This window comes from Dicentrarchus labrax, unplaced genomic scaffold (assembly GCF_905237075.1).
Source record: "Dicentrarchus labrax unplaced genomic scaffold, dlabrax2021, whole genome shotgun sequence".
Taxonomy (NCBI): domain Eukaryota; kingdom Metazoa; phylum Chordata; class Actinopteri; family Moronidae; genus Dicentrarchus; species Dicentrarchus labrax.
In genome coordinates this window covers 8,238,464-8,256,808 of record NW_026136701.1, presented here as the reverse complement: position 1 = coordinate 8,256,808, position 18,345 = coordinate 8,238,464, and the positions used below count along the sequence as shown (strand labels likewise).

General features: G+C 40.7%; 2 protein-coding genes across 3 annotated transcripts; one reads left to right on the top strand and one right to left on the bottom strand.

Moving 5' to 3' along the window:
- Positions 1 to 83: 83 nt before the first annotated feature.
- mgst3a (microsomal glutathione S-transferase 3a) lies at positions 84 to 2,901 on the bottom strand. Of its 2 annotated transcripts, none has more exons than XM_051402906.1 (6): positions 2,774 to 2,901; positions 1,925 to 2,050; positions 1,335 to 1,408; positions 1,139 to 1,196; positions 906 to 978; positions 84 to 808 (listed from the first exon to the last, which is right to left on the bottom strand). In XM_051402906.1, exons 2-6 carry the CDS (start codon positions 2,039 to 2,041, stop codon positions 669 to 671), a joined length of 462 nt encoding a protein of 153 aa, XP_051258866.1. In that variant the 5' UTR covers positions 2,042 to 2,050; positions 2,774 to 2,901; the 3' UTR covers positions 84 to 668. The 2 variants fall into 2 exon arrangements, with proteins under 2 accessions (XP_051258866.1, XP_051258856.1); XM_051402896.1 differs by lacking the exon at positions 2,774 to 2,901 and adding an exon at positions 2,527 to 2,757.
- A 2,781-nt stretch (positions 2,902 to 5,682) lies between these two features.
- Positions 5,683 to 18,281, top strand: LOC127365123 (leucine-rich repeat-containing protein 52-like). Its single transcript, XM_051402883.1, has 2 exons — positions 5,683 to 6,737; positions 12,561 to 18,281. Exons 1-2 carry the CDS (start codon positions 6,089 to 6,091, stop codon positions 12,887 to 12,889), a joined length of 978 nt encoding a protein of 325 aa, XP_051258843.1. The 5' UTR covers positions 5,683 to 6,088; the 3' UTR covers positions 12,890 to 18,281.
- Positions 18,282 to 18,345: the final 64 nt, after the last annotated feature.

Genomic DNA, 18,345 nt, shown 5'->3' with positions numbered 1-18,345 from the left:
CAGAAAGCCGCTCCCTCAAACACACACCTATGTAAACTCACATTCAATCGATGCCCATTCACCTCAATAAAAACACTAGATAGTTTATAACCAATGTATAATATTTAATACCAGCACAACAAATGTCAAAACCCTGTTTTCAGTATGTGACACATCTAAAAAAAAAAAAATGTATCGTCATCATGACAGGAATTTGTTTTTTACTCAACAAGAGGAATATTTTTGACGAATCGTTTTCAGGTATTCATTCATATACAAAATCTGACTCTTTCAGCTAAGCAAATGCAAACATAAGACGATATTCTAAACATCTAACATGCATGGCAAAAGTCCTTCTGAAAACTCACCTTTTATTACAGCATTTGTTTATTGCAAAAATACATTTAATATGAAAAGTCAAGTGACAAATATTTCAGGGCGCAGCTGAAAACAAACTGACAGGTCTTGCATGTTCCGGGAGTGCCCATCAGTGATAACATAACATCTATGATCCTAAATGAGGCATTCCCTTCCAGGAAAACTGGTCAGGTCACTTGACGATTTCACCTAACTTCAAGTGTTACATTGATCAGAGGTTAGCAGACATGTTGCAGGTTATATGGGTTATGTAGAGTGGCTTTGATTATAAAGGTGAATCACTGGGTGAACCCATCCTGAAGACTTCATCCTCAATGACAGTTAACCTGACGAAAGGGGCCCATCCGTGGCCCTGTCCAGCCAAGCAGGTGGCGGCCGTAACTGGCTGTGGTCAGAATCATCCCGAGAATAGCCAGGTTCCCGAACGCTCCCCGCATTCTTTTTTTAGGATCTGATGAATAGTAATAACAATATCACCATCACACCCAGATTTACCTTACAAAAGCAGAAAATGTAAATGAAACATGGAATATTAACAATTATCTTACCTCCTGTGGAATAACCATGTGCGTACACCTCTCTGCTTATAATCCATACAACTCCAAGTCCACTGATGAGGCGCTGTGATAGCCACACAAACACATACAAGCAAAGGTAAGAAAGGATTTTATATGAAGACTATACATTTCTTACTCATATGTTGTGCTTTAGATGCTAAAGATACCGTATGTAACATCTTATTTTGGAGGCAGTATGTTGGTGCCACAGTGGTATGACTTACAGGACAATGTAAACCGCCAACAGCAAGGCAGAAAAGAAAGGCGGGGTAGGCTTCCAGGCTGGTGAGAGCAGATAACAGCATTTTACCTTTCACCCCTTTTTCCATAGTTACTATGAATCATAAAAAGCGTGGTGCAATATCAAACAGTGTATGTGCAAAGTGAAGTTGTACTACCGATATCTGAGCTCATACGTACGTGTTTTGGTGTGCACGCTGGATGCAGTTAAAGATGTTTCCAGTTTCTGGGTCGTCACTGTACATCTGAGGGTACTGCAAGGAAAGGCAAGTTCAGGCAATTCCAAGTGCTTTACAAAAGGCACAAAAAGGGTCAGTACTCACGCATGAAACTATGTAAACAAACCTGCTGTGCTGGTGTTTGAATGGGTGGCAGCAGATTGTAAACAGCTTTAATTAGAAAGCGTGGACTTTGTTCTGCTCTATATTTGAAGACATACATCAGATTAAAGTCAAGTAGAATAAAACACCTCGAGGGCCAACTTACTTTATAGACAATAATCCAACTGAAATACATTAATACATCAGATCACTACATTGTCACCATGAAAAAGACTTGATAACATCCAGGGTTGTAGTTTGTTTAAAAAACCAATGGCAGATCAGGACAATCTGTATCTATTAGTGCAACCTTTGGGGAAGACTAAACCATCGCCCTCACGGAAGCACCTGGAAATCAACATGTAAAGAATGATGATGGTCCAAAACGATAGTTTGTGCCTTTTTGCTGACTCATCTCCAAGGCATAGAGGCACAAAGGTACTGGCTCACCTGCACGTTGTACTTCTTGCGGGCTTTGCCAACTTTAACAGCCAGATGTGCAACCATCAAGATGCTGGCAGTGCCAGTTAACACCACAAATCCATACTCTTTGGAAAGCGCGACCATCTTGACAAACTGGAGGAAAGAGGAAAAATAATGTGGCCGAATAAGTTTTGGTTATTCCAAATAAAAAGTGCACTTAAAAGCTAATAAACTATAGCCTACTCTTCTATCATTGCAGCTTTTGACTAAATATGAAAGTAGCAACTCTTTTCTTTTCTTTTTACTTTAACTTCGCTTTATTCCTTTCTGTTAAGGTAAGAAAAGGGAGGAGTTATTTTCCGGGAGAAAATAAAATAACATAAAATGCTATTTTTACATTCATAAGATTGCATTTGCATCGGGTACATGTGTGTTTATCCCCCAATGATTTATAAATCTGTCACACGGGAATAAAACAGTCTGTTAACTAACAGCGGAGAGCAAGGACGCCATAAACACACAAGGTCAAAATAAGGATACCAGCGGCGTCACTAATGTTCGACCAACCAGTGTGAGAGGAAACATACACATTTACACAACTCGTTCAAAGATATTAGCGTTTACTGTACCTCAACGACGCAGAGTACGAGGCAGACAGCTGTAACACTCAGACACAGACACAAACCGACTGCTCTGAACTTTCCTACTCGAATGCGTCCCTGTGCGTAGAGGCTTACGTAACGCACGTAACACAAACACACAGCGAGGGCGTGGCGGCCGTTTGTACTACACAGCCTGTCTGTCCCAAATTATAGCTAATATGTGCTAAATGTCACGTGAACGTCCGGTTTCACTTATCAATGAAGTTACTCCTACCGACACACTGACTGCTCCACAGCGACGTCTCCTCAAAAGAATCAGTTCCACTTGACATGCGCAGTAGACCGCAGGTACACGCACGTTACCATGGTAACCAGTCAAAACAGGGAACTCCCACAGCCAGGGTGCTTAGCAGAGGCTGGATGTAACTAACAAATTTGAGGTTGTCTGCTTTGTTTCAGTCCAAGTGCTTCCAGTTCCATTTATTATACTACTTCTACTGCTAGTTACTTTATAGACAAAGTTTTACATACAAAATATATGATTACTTTATAAACTATAATGCATTAATATAGATTTAAACTACCCAACACTATATAAAATAGTTGTAAGAAAACACCTCAACCAGCAACGTATACATTAATGCATCAGTAGTAATAATCCATTATTTAGTATACAGCCCAAAAGCCCACACTTACAGTATGGGGAGTAGTACAATGCAAGTAATAACAATACTAGTTTGTCCTTAATTTACTTAAGTGAGATTTTTAATGCAGGACTCACTTGCAAAGAAGAAGATTGCTTCTATTAAATTGTAATTTATTTCTTGGGCTATCTCTATTCTTTCCGTTTTTGTTCATTAATAGTATTATCTCGTCTGGTTTAAAAAAAAAAAAAAGTCATAAAACAGGTTGCAAGAAAGAAAGATTGGATTTGGCTTAGCTCCGAGTTGATTGCATATATGGGTGGCCACCTCCTCTCTGATTTCTTACATAAGGTGCTTGAATATTTGCACAGAGTTGATTGTTCACTGTGGTTATTTATTATCAGGTATTGCAGATGTAAAACAATGGGTCTAAGAGTCCAACAACCAGGGAACATGTGTGACTGATTGATTCATTTGACACGGCATCCATTTATCTGACAGTCACTGTCAACTTTTACTGTGCTTACAACAATTTTTATGGCTGGCATTTTGATTTGGCAGGAAAAGCACAGGTGCAAGAAGTAATAGAATTAATGACGGCTCCGTCCTTTTGAAGTGCCCCAGTGAGCCGTGACAGTGAGCCGGTTCACGTGACAGGGCCCTGATCCTGTTAATGGAAGGCAGCCAAAAAATCTGCCCTCTATTGAGGTGACCAGGGACCTGGCAGGCCAGAGTTTCCTGTATCGCATATCAGGTCAAGTTGAGTTACTGCTGTTAATTGTGTGAGCAGACGCAGGCTCACTGAATGCACTACTGACAAGGACTGAACTCATAATCATTTCAGATATTATAAAATATATTGTTAAATCATAGTGATGTTTTTTATCTCCTTGTTACAACCTAAAGTATGGCAACACACTTTGGATGTAGATCATGTTGGTTGATCTACTACATCCAGGGTGTGTGGTTGTGACCAAAACAGGTTTTACAATGTAAATTATCCATGGAGATAAATATGGGAGACAAGTCCTTGCAAATACGGTAAAACGTGACTTGCTGTAAGCCAAGGGATTCCAAAAACAAATATATTTACACCCTTGTTTGACAGAATGCCTTATACGGAGCTCGTCCTTCACATTTCACAATATATCTGTCATGCTAATGTAGAATGACAGTGCAGAAAATGTTGAGGTGTGTCAATGAGGGCAATCAAATAGTAATACTGAATCATTCCTGTGACCACCAGGAGAAAAACAGAGGATGTTATGAGAGTTTAGATGGAGATATGCCAGAGGTTATGGCTTCCTGGAGAACTAGTTTTACCTGTACAGTTTATACAGTTTCCATATTGTTCCAACTCCTGAGTGAAGCTATATTGTGTTAGAGAAATATTCAGATAAGACTCAGTGAGTTATGAGTGGGCCACTGCTTTTTCTGAGGTTAAAGACTGTAAGCATGGGACTTGGGCAATTACCGAGCTGCAAACCATGCATCAGAAAAGAATATAAGAAGATTGTTGCATGGCAGCGGCTAACTGTGAGAAACATTACCAAGTATTCGTCACTAGATGTCCTCATAAAGTCACTGAATACCATGCCACAAAACAGCTGTGTGGATTAGTTCAGTCCACAGGATGGCAAGTGTGAAAAAGCATTAGGTTATAGATGATTATAGTCCTCCTGCTCTCTTTTTTTGACTGCTGGGAATACATACAGAAAAAAAGGATAAACTTGATTTTTTTGGATGTGTGTGTGAAAGAAAAAGTGAGCGTGGTCAGCAGCTTGTTGACTGTCGACTCAGGGTGGTTTCTTTCACGGACTGTCAGCAGCACATCTGTCCTCCTCCTCCTCCATCATGCTGAGTCTGATTCAGCACTTCAACACCTACACAGAGAACCAAGAATAGACTCAGGACTCATACTGAGACCGGAGAGAGGAGAAAAACAACTGCTGCCTGAGACCACCTTGTCCCATCTCATCTCGTCCCATCATAGCTGTATACTGGGTACAGTTTGAATTGGGGTGTTCGTTGCCTATGGCTGATATGTCAGTCATTACTGTAAAACCCTCGTAGTGCATATAGGTCTGAGTGGTGTAGATAGTCTGATATGGATCTCCCTCTCTCAACACATCATTGTTGCCCCACTCTCTTGTTTCCAAAGCCCATGTGATCTGATCACAATGTACTTCCCAGGTGTCAGGTGCACAGGATTTTTGTTCCACCTCCACACACACACACGCACACACACACACGCACGCACGCACGCACACACACACACACACACACACACACACACACACACCCTGAGGCATGTGTAGATGGTGATCACTGTGCCTGCAGCTTGACCATTGCATGTCACCTTCCTTTACTATAAGTCCCACAACTATGCATGGATTACGCTTCCATATACAATTTTACTTCTATACAAAGGAATTCTATTTCCATTACCTCCGCTGTCCAGAGCTTCCCCCCTCGCTCCAGCTCACTCCAAAGCGTGAGATCACTCCACAACGCACCCCCCACCCCCACCCGCCGCGCACTTGAGTGCGCCCCCCTCATTTGGATTCAGTTTCGGAAAGCGAGACGATGGCAAACATGTTGTGGAACAACTGACCGTGAACATTGCAAGCAGCGCAGCATGAGAGGACGTTGTGGACGTTTACAGCGTGTGAATAGATGTGTTGTGATGGAAGAAACCCGAAGAATCAATGACATTTGAAACAGCATGAAGGCATCTGGTTGTCAAGTTCCAGACAGTGGATGCACGCTGGATCCAGAACCAACAGGATGAACTGAGACATTACGCGCAAGAGGTTGCCACGGGCGAGCTTTAGGTTTGACCTCTGTGGAACTAATTTCTGGGACAAACTCGAGGATGTATCAATGAAGAATGTGAGTGTGGCTGACTCTCTCCAAACGGGGTGGATGAAGCCCTCGGCGGTGTCATGCGTCTTGCCCCGCAGCCAAGCGCGCAACCCTTGCGGCTCATAGTTCTGCTCCTCCTCACCACGGGGGTGAACCCATCCCCGGTGCTCTCTTCGGGCTGCCCGGACAGGTGCGTGTGCGATGACCAGCTGGTGGTTCAATGCGCTGGGCAGCACCTGACCACCTTCCCGGTCAACTTGCCGCTGGCCACGCGGCAGCTCATCATCTCCAACAACCGCATCGTGGAGCTGCCACCGCTCGCGCTCAACTACCTCTCCGATCTGGTGTACTTGGACTGCAGCAACAACTCCCTGACCGAGATATCAGAGTCCACGTTTGGAAATCTACGGAAGCTGGCCTACCTGGACCTCTCCTTCAACACCTTGAGCCGGATCGAGGACAGGACGTTCGGCCCATTGGCGAGCCTGGTGATGCTGAGGATGACTGACAACCCGGGGCTCTCGGAGATTCACCCGGACGCCTTTGCGGAAAACGCGGCCCTCCAGGTGCTGGATGTGAGTCGGAACAACCTGACGGTCCTCAACATCACCTCCCTGATCGCGCTGCCCTCCCTGCGCTCGGTGGGGCTCAGCGGGAACCCGTGGAGCTGCGAGTGCGACAACGAGGACCTGTGCCTGTGGGTCCACCTCGAAGGCTTCAAGTTCCAAGGTTTTATCAATCATCTATTCTCTTTTATTCTAATGCCATATAAGCTGACATAATCACAACATGACCTTTATTGTTGCTTTACCCTTATAGTATCAAGTGGATAGGCCCCAATCACATATAAGGACTGCTGTGCTCCAGTTATTCATTATTAAATAATGCCCGGTTATGTAAACTATTGGCCTTTTGCTGGTGGCTGCCCTCAATAAACGACCTGCATCCCATGAAGATATTTATCTAACCAATTTCATACAGCAAATGCAGCTGTAAGTGTTTTATATTAATAGAGAACATTTTAGAAATAGTTCAGAAAGAAAAGCAGACACTTAAAACAGAAAATAACTAAATGCAACCACTTTATGATACTCTTTATAAAGGGTTTATATGTTGTAACTATTAAATGTGTGTTATGTGTTAAATGTTATAGCAATTAAAGGCCATTGGTAAAACCAACTTTTGGGTTACCAGGTTGTGAAAAATCCTGTTGAGAGCCACAAGTCAGAAATGAACTATAGACCCCGTGGAATGTGTATGCCTGTGTGATGATTTGATTGATTAAACACTTTATTTTCAGCAAAACTGGGATCATAAAATCATATTTTAACACAGGGAGCCTCTTCCACACGGGTCTTAAGATTACAAAATAAAGCAGGACCCACCTTAAGGGCCTCATCTTGTCACTTGATATTGTGTTTTAGTGCTGCATATTCCCAAATACAAATGAACAGTTGACACTATAAGACTGGCGCTTTCGGCAGCCCAGGGCAGTTTGCCTAATGGTCTTTATCCTCCTCCAGGCAGCGTGACCAAACATCTGCCAGAGTGATTTTTCACAACCCTAAAATTGTTGTTACTGATTTATAAAATACTGTGAACTATAAACTCCTAATAAATTGTGCTTTATTACCAATTAAACATAATAGAGACACGTCAACACACACAACAGATAATACCACGCCATCATCTCCCACAGTTCTATCCCGTGAATTGTAGTGTGTGTGTGTCTTGCAAGATATGTAGTTGTATGCACTCCATATGTAACCATGGCAGAGTCTGCAAAGTTCACCTCTTTCTCAGCTTTCAGTGGGATGAGACACAGGTGATGGTAGTGGAGCGTGACAGCACTCAGACTTTCAAATAACAAAGAGGGTGAAAGAAGATCGGAGGCAGGGAGCCATTTGATTTCTTCTCTCGCAACTGTGTTCATTAATGTAGCTCTGTGTTCTGCAATTTGGGAGGAAAACATGCGGGTATTCTATGTCGAAATGACTAATCAATCTCTATTTTATCTAGCTACTGGGATTCTGTGCTGCAAATGTGATTAATGGATCATAGTTGCACCATCAAATATTGATCCCCCCCTTTGTTTTATTACTGTCGAGCTGATAGATGTGTCTGATATTCCACAATCTGTCTTACTTTGAGTTATTATGCTTATGCTTTGGTGTGGATGTGTCACTATGCAAAAGGGCAGCAGCTATTTATAGTGTGTCTTACTGAGCAAGAAGCCAGTCATAATTCTAACACCATAGCTATAATACGCCCGCCACGCTTACTAAAAAGGCATCCCCTGCTCACTCTCCCACACACACACACACACACACACACACACACACACACACACACACACTATAGTTCACTATGGTCCCTGTGCAGCTTAGGCCGAATCCAAATGAGTCCTGCAAGAGCTGTCCTATTTTCCTGCTGCTCATTGCCTTTTGTCTAGCTTAATTTGGAGTGGAGCCTCTTCTAGTGACAGCTGCCAGCAAGGGAGAAGGCGGACACATAGATACACACACATTCTGTACCTCTGTTATGCATACACACAGTCTGTCCATCTCTTCCAAGCAGGCAGCACAGGCAGTACCACAGTCTCTCCTCTAAAGCATGTGGAAAGTCACACGCATACAAATTCACCTTCACATTCATGCATTTAGGCACACAAACACCGACAAAGCACACTTTTAGTGCTTGAGGGGGGGTGGCAGAAGGATAACACTTTGGAGACGACTGTGTTTCAGCTGCAAGCTCTGTCTCCTTGTTATCTCTCGTCTGGGTCTCACCTGGTTCACGCAACATGGCTCGCTTGTCTCCTTGGTTTAGGAGACGCATCAATAGCACGCGGGTGAGTGAGCGTGAGGGAGAGAAAGCATCAGGAAGGAACCAACAGATTCCCCTCTGTCTCGCCTTCCTGGCTAGATTAACACTCTTTCAGCTGTTATATAAGGAGAGCGTCTAGAAATAGAGCAGAGTGTGGATGGGGGAAGGAGGGAGGGAAAGCCCTCTTCTTTGATGCCAGTCCCTTTAGGGGGAGGGAGTAAGGGGTGAAGCCAGAAGGGTTTCCTTCATAGCTGACAGGCACACATACACACACACACACACACACACACACGGATACAAACACGTGCGCATACACTCTAGCAGATGCTGCAAGGACAGAGATAGAAGATGGGAAAGTTATGTCTCGTGGAGGAGGTCTGTGCATGTAGCCTATATAGTCTATGTTGGGAGTATGCATGTACAGATGGGTGCGTTAGTTGTAGCCACAGTCTAGCAGCATATTGTGTGAACAGTACTCAGCAGCAGCCTTTGAGAGGATCAAAATATGCTTTTGAATTCTCGGTGGTGGATAGAGCTTAGAGAAGCTGAGTGTCCTCGCGTTCTTCAGCTGCACGCTTATTTTCAGATCTGTGAGCCACAGAAGAGCTTCTCTGAGGATAAGAACGGGGATTTATGCACTGAGTGAATAAAATATTAGGAAGCCGTACGTTTCAGTCATCCTATGAAATTAACTTGTCATGTGATATGATTGAAAGCTTCTGTATGATCGCTCTCATCCTCTGTCAAATCACACCTCCCACCAACCTGAGTCAGTTATAACACCAACACCTCATGTTGCTACTGAGAGTGCATGAAAAGTGGTTGGCAAGTTAGCAGAGAACTTGAAATAGTTAGCTAAATGATTATGTAGTAATGAATGAATAAACAGATGATATAACTACCTACATTTATTGGACAGACAAGCTAAAAGGGAAAGACGTGAAACAGTTGAAATATTTAGCTGAAATGAATACACAGGTAAGTTAGCTAAAAGTAATACATAAATGTTAAAATAATTAATTTAGCAAAAGTAGCCTAATGGATAAACAATTGAAAGAATTAGCTTAAAGTAATGGATAAAGAGTTTATATAGTTCATTAAAAGTAGTGGATATATAGATGAAATGATAGCTGAAACTAATGGAAAACAGGTGCTTGCTAAAATGATACATAAAATAAAAAAAGTATTTAGCAAAAAGTAGTCATAAACACTGCTACTAGACATGCACACTCGACCAAACCAAAGCATTCACAACACAGATGTATTAGAAAATACATAATAACAATATAAACTTTTTGTTGCGTTACTTATTACTTTGAAATAAATTAAAATGAACACATCTGGAACATGTCGGGTGGTCAATGAAGGGCCACTCAGATGAAAAGTTTGGCAACCACTGACCTAAAGGATGTTTTTTGTGCAATAGGAGTCCCTCTGCAGTCAATGCATGAAACAAAGGTCACTGAAACTTAATTCAATTCTACACCATTAACATCAAACACTTAGAGTGTAAGTGTATCTAAAACACGATTACAATAATGAATTATTCATGTAAGACTTTAATACAATTATCATACAATTATTCTGTTATTGTCCTTTCCCGAAAATATCTTGCAGAGTCACAGAGCAGCACATCTCCATACAGAGTTCTCTTTACAATAAGTTCTCATTGCAATATATGCCAGCAAAATGGGACTGCTCTTTTGTAAGACTGTCAGTGTAGAAATAAGATTACAGAAAATGGTTCCCTGTGCAGAAACTTCCAAGTCTTTTGATCTCTCCCAGTGGGAAATCCCCCCAGCACAAAAGCTTTGAAAAAAACAGAAGCCAATTAAAAACAGTGGCCGTATGGAGATGGCAACACTCTGTTGTGTTGTGCTGCATTTCTGCTCACAGTAACAAAAGACTCAGCCAGGCTTCAGGATTATATTCTGAAGAAAATGCTTCTCTTGACAGGCATCATGTGGTGTATTTAATTTTGACTGATAGGCCTTTTAAAATTGTATCCATCTACTGTAGTTTTGTGAAAGAGGAGGAACTCAGTGTTTTCATTAGGATTTGTGGATTTCAGCAAGGACTTAGTTGTAGTCATAACCAGTGCCTGATGATGAGAAACCTTATTATCTGTGGTTCCAGGCAGACACAAAGGCCTAAGTCACTCTCTAATACTGTGGGGGAGAAAGCAGTTTGAATAATTCATCCAAGATTTTTTTCCTGTAATTTAGTGCTGCATCAACTCAAAAACACGGGAAGCTCCTGAAGCCTTGCCATTTTTTGATAAAGAAGGCAACAACGTCCTGCTGGTGCAGTTTTCTGCATTTTAATCTGTTAGCTGTGTGATCCTGAATATGTTAGAGATATCTTCAGCTCAGTTTGCTGCCATTTACAAATGTTATGCAAAACAATATAAATATGCTTGAATTATTTAACAGACTCACAGTTTAATGCGCTATGTATAATATTTCCCTTGCTAAGCTATTTGTGCATTTCACAACATCAAAGGATCCTGTAAATCATATGATTATTATATGCCAAGGCTGTATACGTTTGCTGTGTGTAAGCAAAGTTACTTGAGATTTGCAAAGGAGATCAGCAGAGAAATGCACTTTAAAGGCCCTGAAAATATATTTTGTCAATCAGCCTCTTTCTCTGAGTGATTCCTACATGCACACATTGTTCCAAAGTTAAAACCGTTTGAGTATTTGTACATGAAAGAATCTGTATTTGTGTTTTTGTCCTTGCTTTTCTCACTGGTTTGAGGTGAGCAGGGCGCAGTTGGCACAAGGGGATGTCCTGCATCTCTGTGCACCAATCAGGCTTCGTCAGCATTGTAATTATAATATGATGTCAGGTGTGGGGTTTTATGTTGCCATCATTCGATTAAAGACCGGATGAAGCAAGTTAGCTGAGTTTTTGATTATTAAACTCTAAGTAAACAATAAGTTAGGAGATCTGATTCCAAACTTTGATTGTTGCTTATATACTCATGAATATTTAATATAATAGAAAAACAATTAAGATTATAAACCAACTTTTCAGGGTTTTTTTTAAAGTAATTATGTATGCATGTGGTTATCCTGCTTTAATAAAAACAAAAGCAATATTTCATAGACAAAGACCTAATGTAGTTTTACTTGCTACTGTTAAATCAGCGGTGTGTTGGATTCAGCGCCATCTAGTGGTGAAGTTGTAGATCGCAACCATTTGAATACAGCGTGTAGAAACTACAGTGGCAACTGAACTCACGGAAAACACAAAACCCCATCTAGAGCCAGTGTTTAGGGTGGACCCACTCTCTTTGTAGATAAAAACGGCTCATTCCAAGGTAACAAAAACACAATTCTTATTTCCAGGTGATTATACACTAATGAAAACATACCCATGAATATTATATTCCCTTTCTGCCAATAGATTCTCCTAAATGTTACACACTGTGCCTTTAAGGTACAATTACTTGTATTAAAAATAAACTGAATTGATTTCAAGAAATTCCTCCTAAACAAGATGACTCAATAGTCTGAATAATTCCACTTCAGGACAGCTGACCTGTTTATTGTAGGTTGTTTGTTAGAATAACACCACCCTGGAATTTTTATATAAAAGCACTTCGGTGTTACAATTTACATTATATTTCCTAACCAAATATGTTGTTACCAAATATATTGATGTCTTGTTTTCCATTATCCAATGATTAATTCTCATCATCCCTGTGTGTCTGTGTGACAGATGAGGGCCAGACGGTGTGTGGCTCACCTGCTGACATGCAGGGCCGTCGTCTGGGTGAGGTGGGCATCCAGCTACGGACGTTATGTCACCAGACTCTGGGCTCCTGGGACTACCTTTTCTTTGTTGTCATCGGCTTTGTCATCTTTGCTGCCGGAACCGTGTCAGCCTGGGTGATGGGAGTCATTATGGTGCTCTATGAGCGCTACATCAAGAAGAAAGATGAACAGCTGGATGTGGACACTGAGGAAGAAACCAGCGAGACGGGTCGTACCTTGCGAAGCAGGAGTGACCATGGCAACGGGAATTTAAAAACGTCACATACTGTTTAAAAGATTTAATCCCACTCTGCCGCAATGGATTCCCACAGTGCCTCCTGTCAACTTCCAGGACTGTCTGTGAAGTCTAATGACGCTGCAGTCAAACTGAGTCTGTTTAACAGGCTCAGCTCTGAAAGAGAAAAGACAGGATTCAACAGAGATGAAGAATGTAATTCTTCTTAATTGTAGTGTGCTTCCAGGTGACCTAATGTGCACTCTGGCTGCCATTGTGGAGGTCCCAAGACCTTGGTTATTACTGTTTATCTATCAAAATGTATGACTTTGCAGTTTGGTTTATTACTTTGTAATAAACACAAATATTGCACATGCACATATTATACCGACAATCAGTATAATATGAGCATGTGCTAATATTGGCTTGTGTGATAGTAGTTATCAATGGTCACATTTACCATCTTAAAAAACAGTTTCAGATTTTGGGAACTGTGCTTATTTGCTTTCAAGTTAGTTGAGAAGGTTGATCACACTCTCATAACCAATTGTAATGAAGCTACAGCCAGAGACAGTTAGCTTATGTAGTGTGGCTCTGTTGAGAGTTAACAAAATGCACCCAGCAGCATCTCTAAAGCTAATTAATTAACATGTTGTATCTCATTTGTTTTCTTGGCCAGGATCAGCAACAACAGTATCTCCCTGTTACCTGGAAACTGCTCCCAACTAAGAAATGTGTTTCCAGTCTTTATGCTAAGCTTACTGGCTGCTGGCTGTAGCTATATGTTAAACAATGTTAGAGTGGTGTCAGTCTTATCATCTGACTCTGAAAGTGATTAAGAGTTTTCCCCCAAAATGTCAAACTCTTCTTTAATGATGATCTTAGTCCAGCAGTAATTCATCAGTCTGGCTCAGACCATCAGCCAGTTTTAGCTGGTGTGAACTGCTTGTTTTTTACCTTGACACTTTGCATAATGCACTTAATTTGAGCATTACCTACTATATTTAGTAGCAACCACTGTTACTTTTTAAGGTATTTTACTATATTTAGAGATGCAGAGACAAGACCAAGTAAAAAAATCAGTAATCCAAGGCTTTTTAAAAAATAAATCAGAATAATTTTGGTTATCTGGAAAAACATACACACACATCATACAATATGATTTTGTTTGTAATAATGTTACAAATTAGATAGATACACTTGCTGCTCAGTAATATGACAATCTAGACCCTACTTATAGGGTCAGCATTGTTTGCACACAGAATTCCCCAGTGGACCTCCATGATGGCAACAAGCATAGCAGGAGAATTGTGACTCAGCTTCACAGCCTCCACATTAATTAAAAATGGTGTGGTCAGTCTACATAGAATGAAATGCATTTATCCAGTGAAGATGGATAAATGTGTGCACGCATTTACACAGCAGCGTGTTCTATGTAGTTGTATGTGTGATTGAGCTTTCGCAGATGTGAGCACCTCCATCCTTGGTCCAGTGATGTGTGGTTTTGCACTGATAGTTTGCTTCCCTCATCTATTAGCCCAAAAACAAACAACAGTCACGGTTTTTGTGTTGAAGATCTATTTGTGAAGTTTATAGCCGACATGTGCCAACTGCTGAGTTCTGTTTTGGCAGTGGGCCCTGCTGGATGGCAAGTAAACAGGAGAGTGTGATAATTGATTTCTACTCCATTCTCTCTTAGTTGGGTAATGGGTTTGAGTGCAGTGTCCTAACTGTTTCTGCATGCACTGTTCATGCACCGAAAAGCCTTATGAGATGTAATCAACTGAGATTCATTCTTAAAAAAAAAAAAAAAAACATGCTCCTAATTTCTTGATAAGTGAATTACACTTTTTATTTACACTTTGAATTGAGTGAATTTACTCCAAACCTGGTGTTTCATGAATTACAGCAATAAGTCAGCTGTCCAGAAAAACAGAATTATTTCAGTTCACAACGGTAAATATCAGAACCTGCTTTGTTTATTTTCAAGTCCAAGATAACAAACTTAGTGCAGAATGACCACTTCCATATTACCTCCATACTTTTGCTCAAAGTTATCTGGCTGTAACACTCCACTGACCCTGACATTGACTGTTATGAACTTCTAATGAAGGAAGGAGCAGAAAGAAAATGATTCCTTATTGGACTAGGGACGTCAATGGCCTAAAGGTAGCTGCTCCAATATGCCGTCCCCTGTGTTATATTGTACAATCAACTGTGTCTCAGAATGATTTACTTGATTTAAGAACAAAATAGAACTTTTGAGGGACCTGAGAGGGAGGAGAGCTGTTCTTCCCTCACTTTATGTCACTTTATATACTTTATATACAAGTTTTATTAGGAAAGTGTTTGAATTCAAAAGCTTGGATGTATGCAAGTCTGAGTTACTGTAATATATCTTGCAGCTTGGTCAGCAAGGTAAAACACCTATTTCACAGCAGGCATTACGACACGTCACAGAAGGGAAAGCAAAGGTGTAGATAAACAAATAAATGATGGTTGAATTCCATTTAGCTGTTTCTGTTTCAGGGTCCTGGTATTGTGCATGCTGGTTCTATCACACTGTCATGGCTTACTGGGACACTTAAATAAAACTTTTTCTAATATGAAAAGTCAAAATATCTGTGTTAAAAACATATTTTATGCTGATTATGTGACTTTTACTTATTAATGCTGAGCTGTCCAACTGTTGACTGACTACCAGGTTGTGAGAAGTGAGGGAGTAGTGGTACAACCAAATGCAGTTGTGAGGACCACAACCAAGTTAAAGTTATTCTGTACTTGTGTGATGAAAATGTGTTGAAGACAGAGAGGTTAGTCTGTGCTCTGACTCCGCACAATCTGTTGTTTTCCTGTAAAGTGATCTGCAATACTACAAAAAAACCTTTCTTCACACATTTACTGGCACTAGCATTTTGTTGGGATTTGTCCAAAATGAACTACAAATACAAAAATGTTATTGTTTTAACTAAAGAAACAGTATAATAACAGTATACTATACAGTACAGACATGCTGGTTATGGGTGGTTGAGTGTCAAATGCATTTTCTGCTTTGCTTAATTAGTGTTTATCCAGAGATAATACATTTGTGACATATAAATGTAATATTATTTTCATTAATCAGGGAGTGGTCTTGACTTATGGCAGTATACGTAACTATGCATGTACCAAGCTACTGGAGATAGTGACCCACATACTGTAACTGCAAGTTGCCTACTAAAACAGAATGCTGAGATGCCTCTGAACATTTGAACCATTGGTTGCTGGTTGCTCTCGTGGCTTTCGGTGTAATATTTGCATGGGTTCCTTCAGTACATACAAAATGCATTGCATAATGTGCATGTCTATTGAGGTCTGTGTAGTAAACTCTCATCTATATCTATATACAGTACATGCATACGGTATATGAGTTAGTCTCAACGGTGGGCATGTATTACATTCTGATGATTAGGTCATGTGAAGCTACAGGCAAGGGTGAGGGTGCAGCCTGGAAATAGGAGAGCTGTTGCTCTAATTCATGTCAGCACAGTGACACAGATGGAATGACAAGGAGTACCTGTGTCTCCCTTTCTTAATAAATATGTGCTTAGTTGCTATTCTTGTGTAATGCACATAAGGCAAACAACTGGCCATATTGACACTTTTTGCTTCATATGAGCACTTGGATGTACTTTATAGAAGCTAAATATGCTGTGCTTCAATAATATACTAAGTGGACGAACTGAAATTCAATATTCTGCACTTTTTACACCCCCACACTGCAAACTCAGACCATATTTAGAGGCACATGTATACATGTGCTCTGACACACAGAGACAAAAAGCATCAGTTCTGCCCCCATAATCGACTCCAACACGGATCATCAAGTACAATGTACTGTGTAAAAGCTTAGAAGAAGTGCTCTCTTCTCACTAATGCTACATTACTGGCACTAACCAGAACAGCATCGTCCCACATCATCTAAACAGCAAAATCTAAATTTTGAGAGTTAAGAGACGTTTTGGGAACTAGGCTTTTTAGCTTTCTTCTTCGATGACCAGATCGATACCACTTTCATGTCTTTATGGTAAGTATGATTTCTGCAGTCAATTAACTTAGCTTAAAATATAGACTGGAAATGGAGAGCAGCTAGCCTTGCTCTGCACAAAGGCTAAAAAGCCATGTACCAGCACTGTTGAAGCTCACTATTAACATATTTTCATCTTGTTTGGTTGTTGGAGTGTAAGAATAAATAAATAATTGTAGTTAAAAATGTCCCAGACTTATCCAAAGCTAAGCCTGGCAAGAAAGCAAATAAGCAAATTTCCCAAAATGTCGAACTATTTCTTTTAAATAGACAAATAACGGTACTAATGGGGATATTGTTGTGCTCTAGAATGCACTCAGCTGGCTATGGTCACATCAATAGCACAGCTGTGACTGCCAGCCAGCTCAGTGAATAGACAGGGACTTAATGCACACAGCTATTGGATGCAAAAGCTCCTGCAGGCTTGTTTTCTGCCTGTGGTTGTTTAACTCGTGTATTTTTTTTGGTTTTTGTTTTTTTGCACCATTGTATGCATCTACTGAGCTGAAGGCAAACTGGCCACTGTAAAATGCCCGCAGATAGGAGATGTGACATCAAGTAAGAGCAGCTCTAACCGACCGTAATAGCCCTCTGACACATCTACTTACAAACACACTCACTCACACACACACAAACACACAAAATGGAAAAAAATCCTAATGGAGCAGTGGAATGACTTACACCAAAGTTAGAAATGAGGGATATATTTCTAGGGACTTGGATGCCTGTGTTTCAGTCATTTCAACAAAATTTCATCATTAATCACTGCCACATATAGATGACAGCACCAAATTACAGCCAAATACAACCACCCATACTGCTGTGCTGTGCGATGTTACTGAACATAACATGCTCTGGAGCTGGAACATAAAGGAACTGCTGCAACTTATATTAAGTTAAATTTCTTATGCTTACAATTGTGAACATACAAAGATTGCTCCTGTTTTATACTTTATTTTTCTTTGTCAGTTAATTTCTTGACCACACTGAAGCACATCAAGACGTGCAAGAACCTGGTTTTCACTACCAACATAATAAATAGTAATAATGGAGTTTTTTCCAGTTTCATTTCCCTCACTTCCTCCATCATTATTACATACACATTATTATCAGAAATGACTTGTAAGCTGGGATTTATTTCAACAATGAATTTATTGTGTTCAGTAGTATGTTACATACTGTCGGTTTTCTATTGGACTTGATATTGATAAGCTCTACTTGGCCCTCCTCTGCAAAAGTGGCTATTGATTGATGGTGAAGAGTGAGCCCCTGCCTCCACTTGGCAGAGAGGAGGACGGTCCTACTGCTGTTACATATCTGCACACAGGCTCAGGGGCCTGCCAACTCTGTATCCTTCCCCAGCAATAAAAGGTCATTTGAGAGGAGATGGTGTGTCCTTTTGTGCATCACAGTTCTGCCTGGAGAAGTGTTATTTGTTTTTGGGTTGTT

Excerpts from the sequence above, each read along its gene's own strand:
- mgst3a (XM_051402906.1), bottom strand. The coding sequence starts at position 2,041 with ATGGTCGCGCTTTCCAAAGAGTATGGATTTGTGGTGTTAACTGGCACT. Across the intron at positions 1,197-1,334 it reads CAGCGTGCACACCAAAACAC|CCTGGAAGCCTACCCCGCCT; the intron begins GTACGTATGAGC and ends TGCTCTCACCAG. Across the intron at positions 809-905 it reads ACATGGTTATTCCACAGGAG|ATCCTAAAAAAAGAATGCGG; the intron begins GTAAGATAATTG and ends ACTATTCATCAG.
- LOC127365123 (XM_051402883.1), top strand. The coding sequence starts at position 6,089 with ATGCGTCTTGCCCCGCAGCCAAGCGCGCAACCCTTGCGGCTCATAGTT. Across the intron at positions 6,738-12,560 it reads CGAAGGCTTCAAGTTCCAAG|ATGAGGGCCAGACGGTGTGT; the intron begins GTTTTATCAATC and ends TCTGTGTGACAG.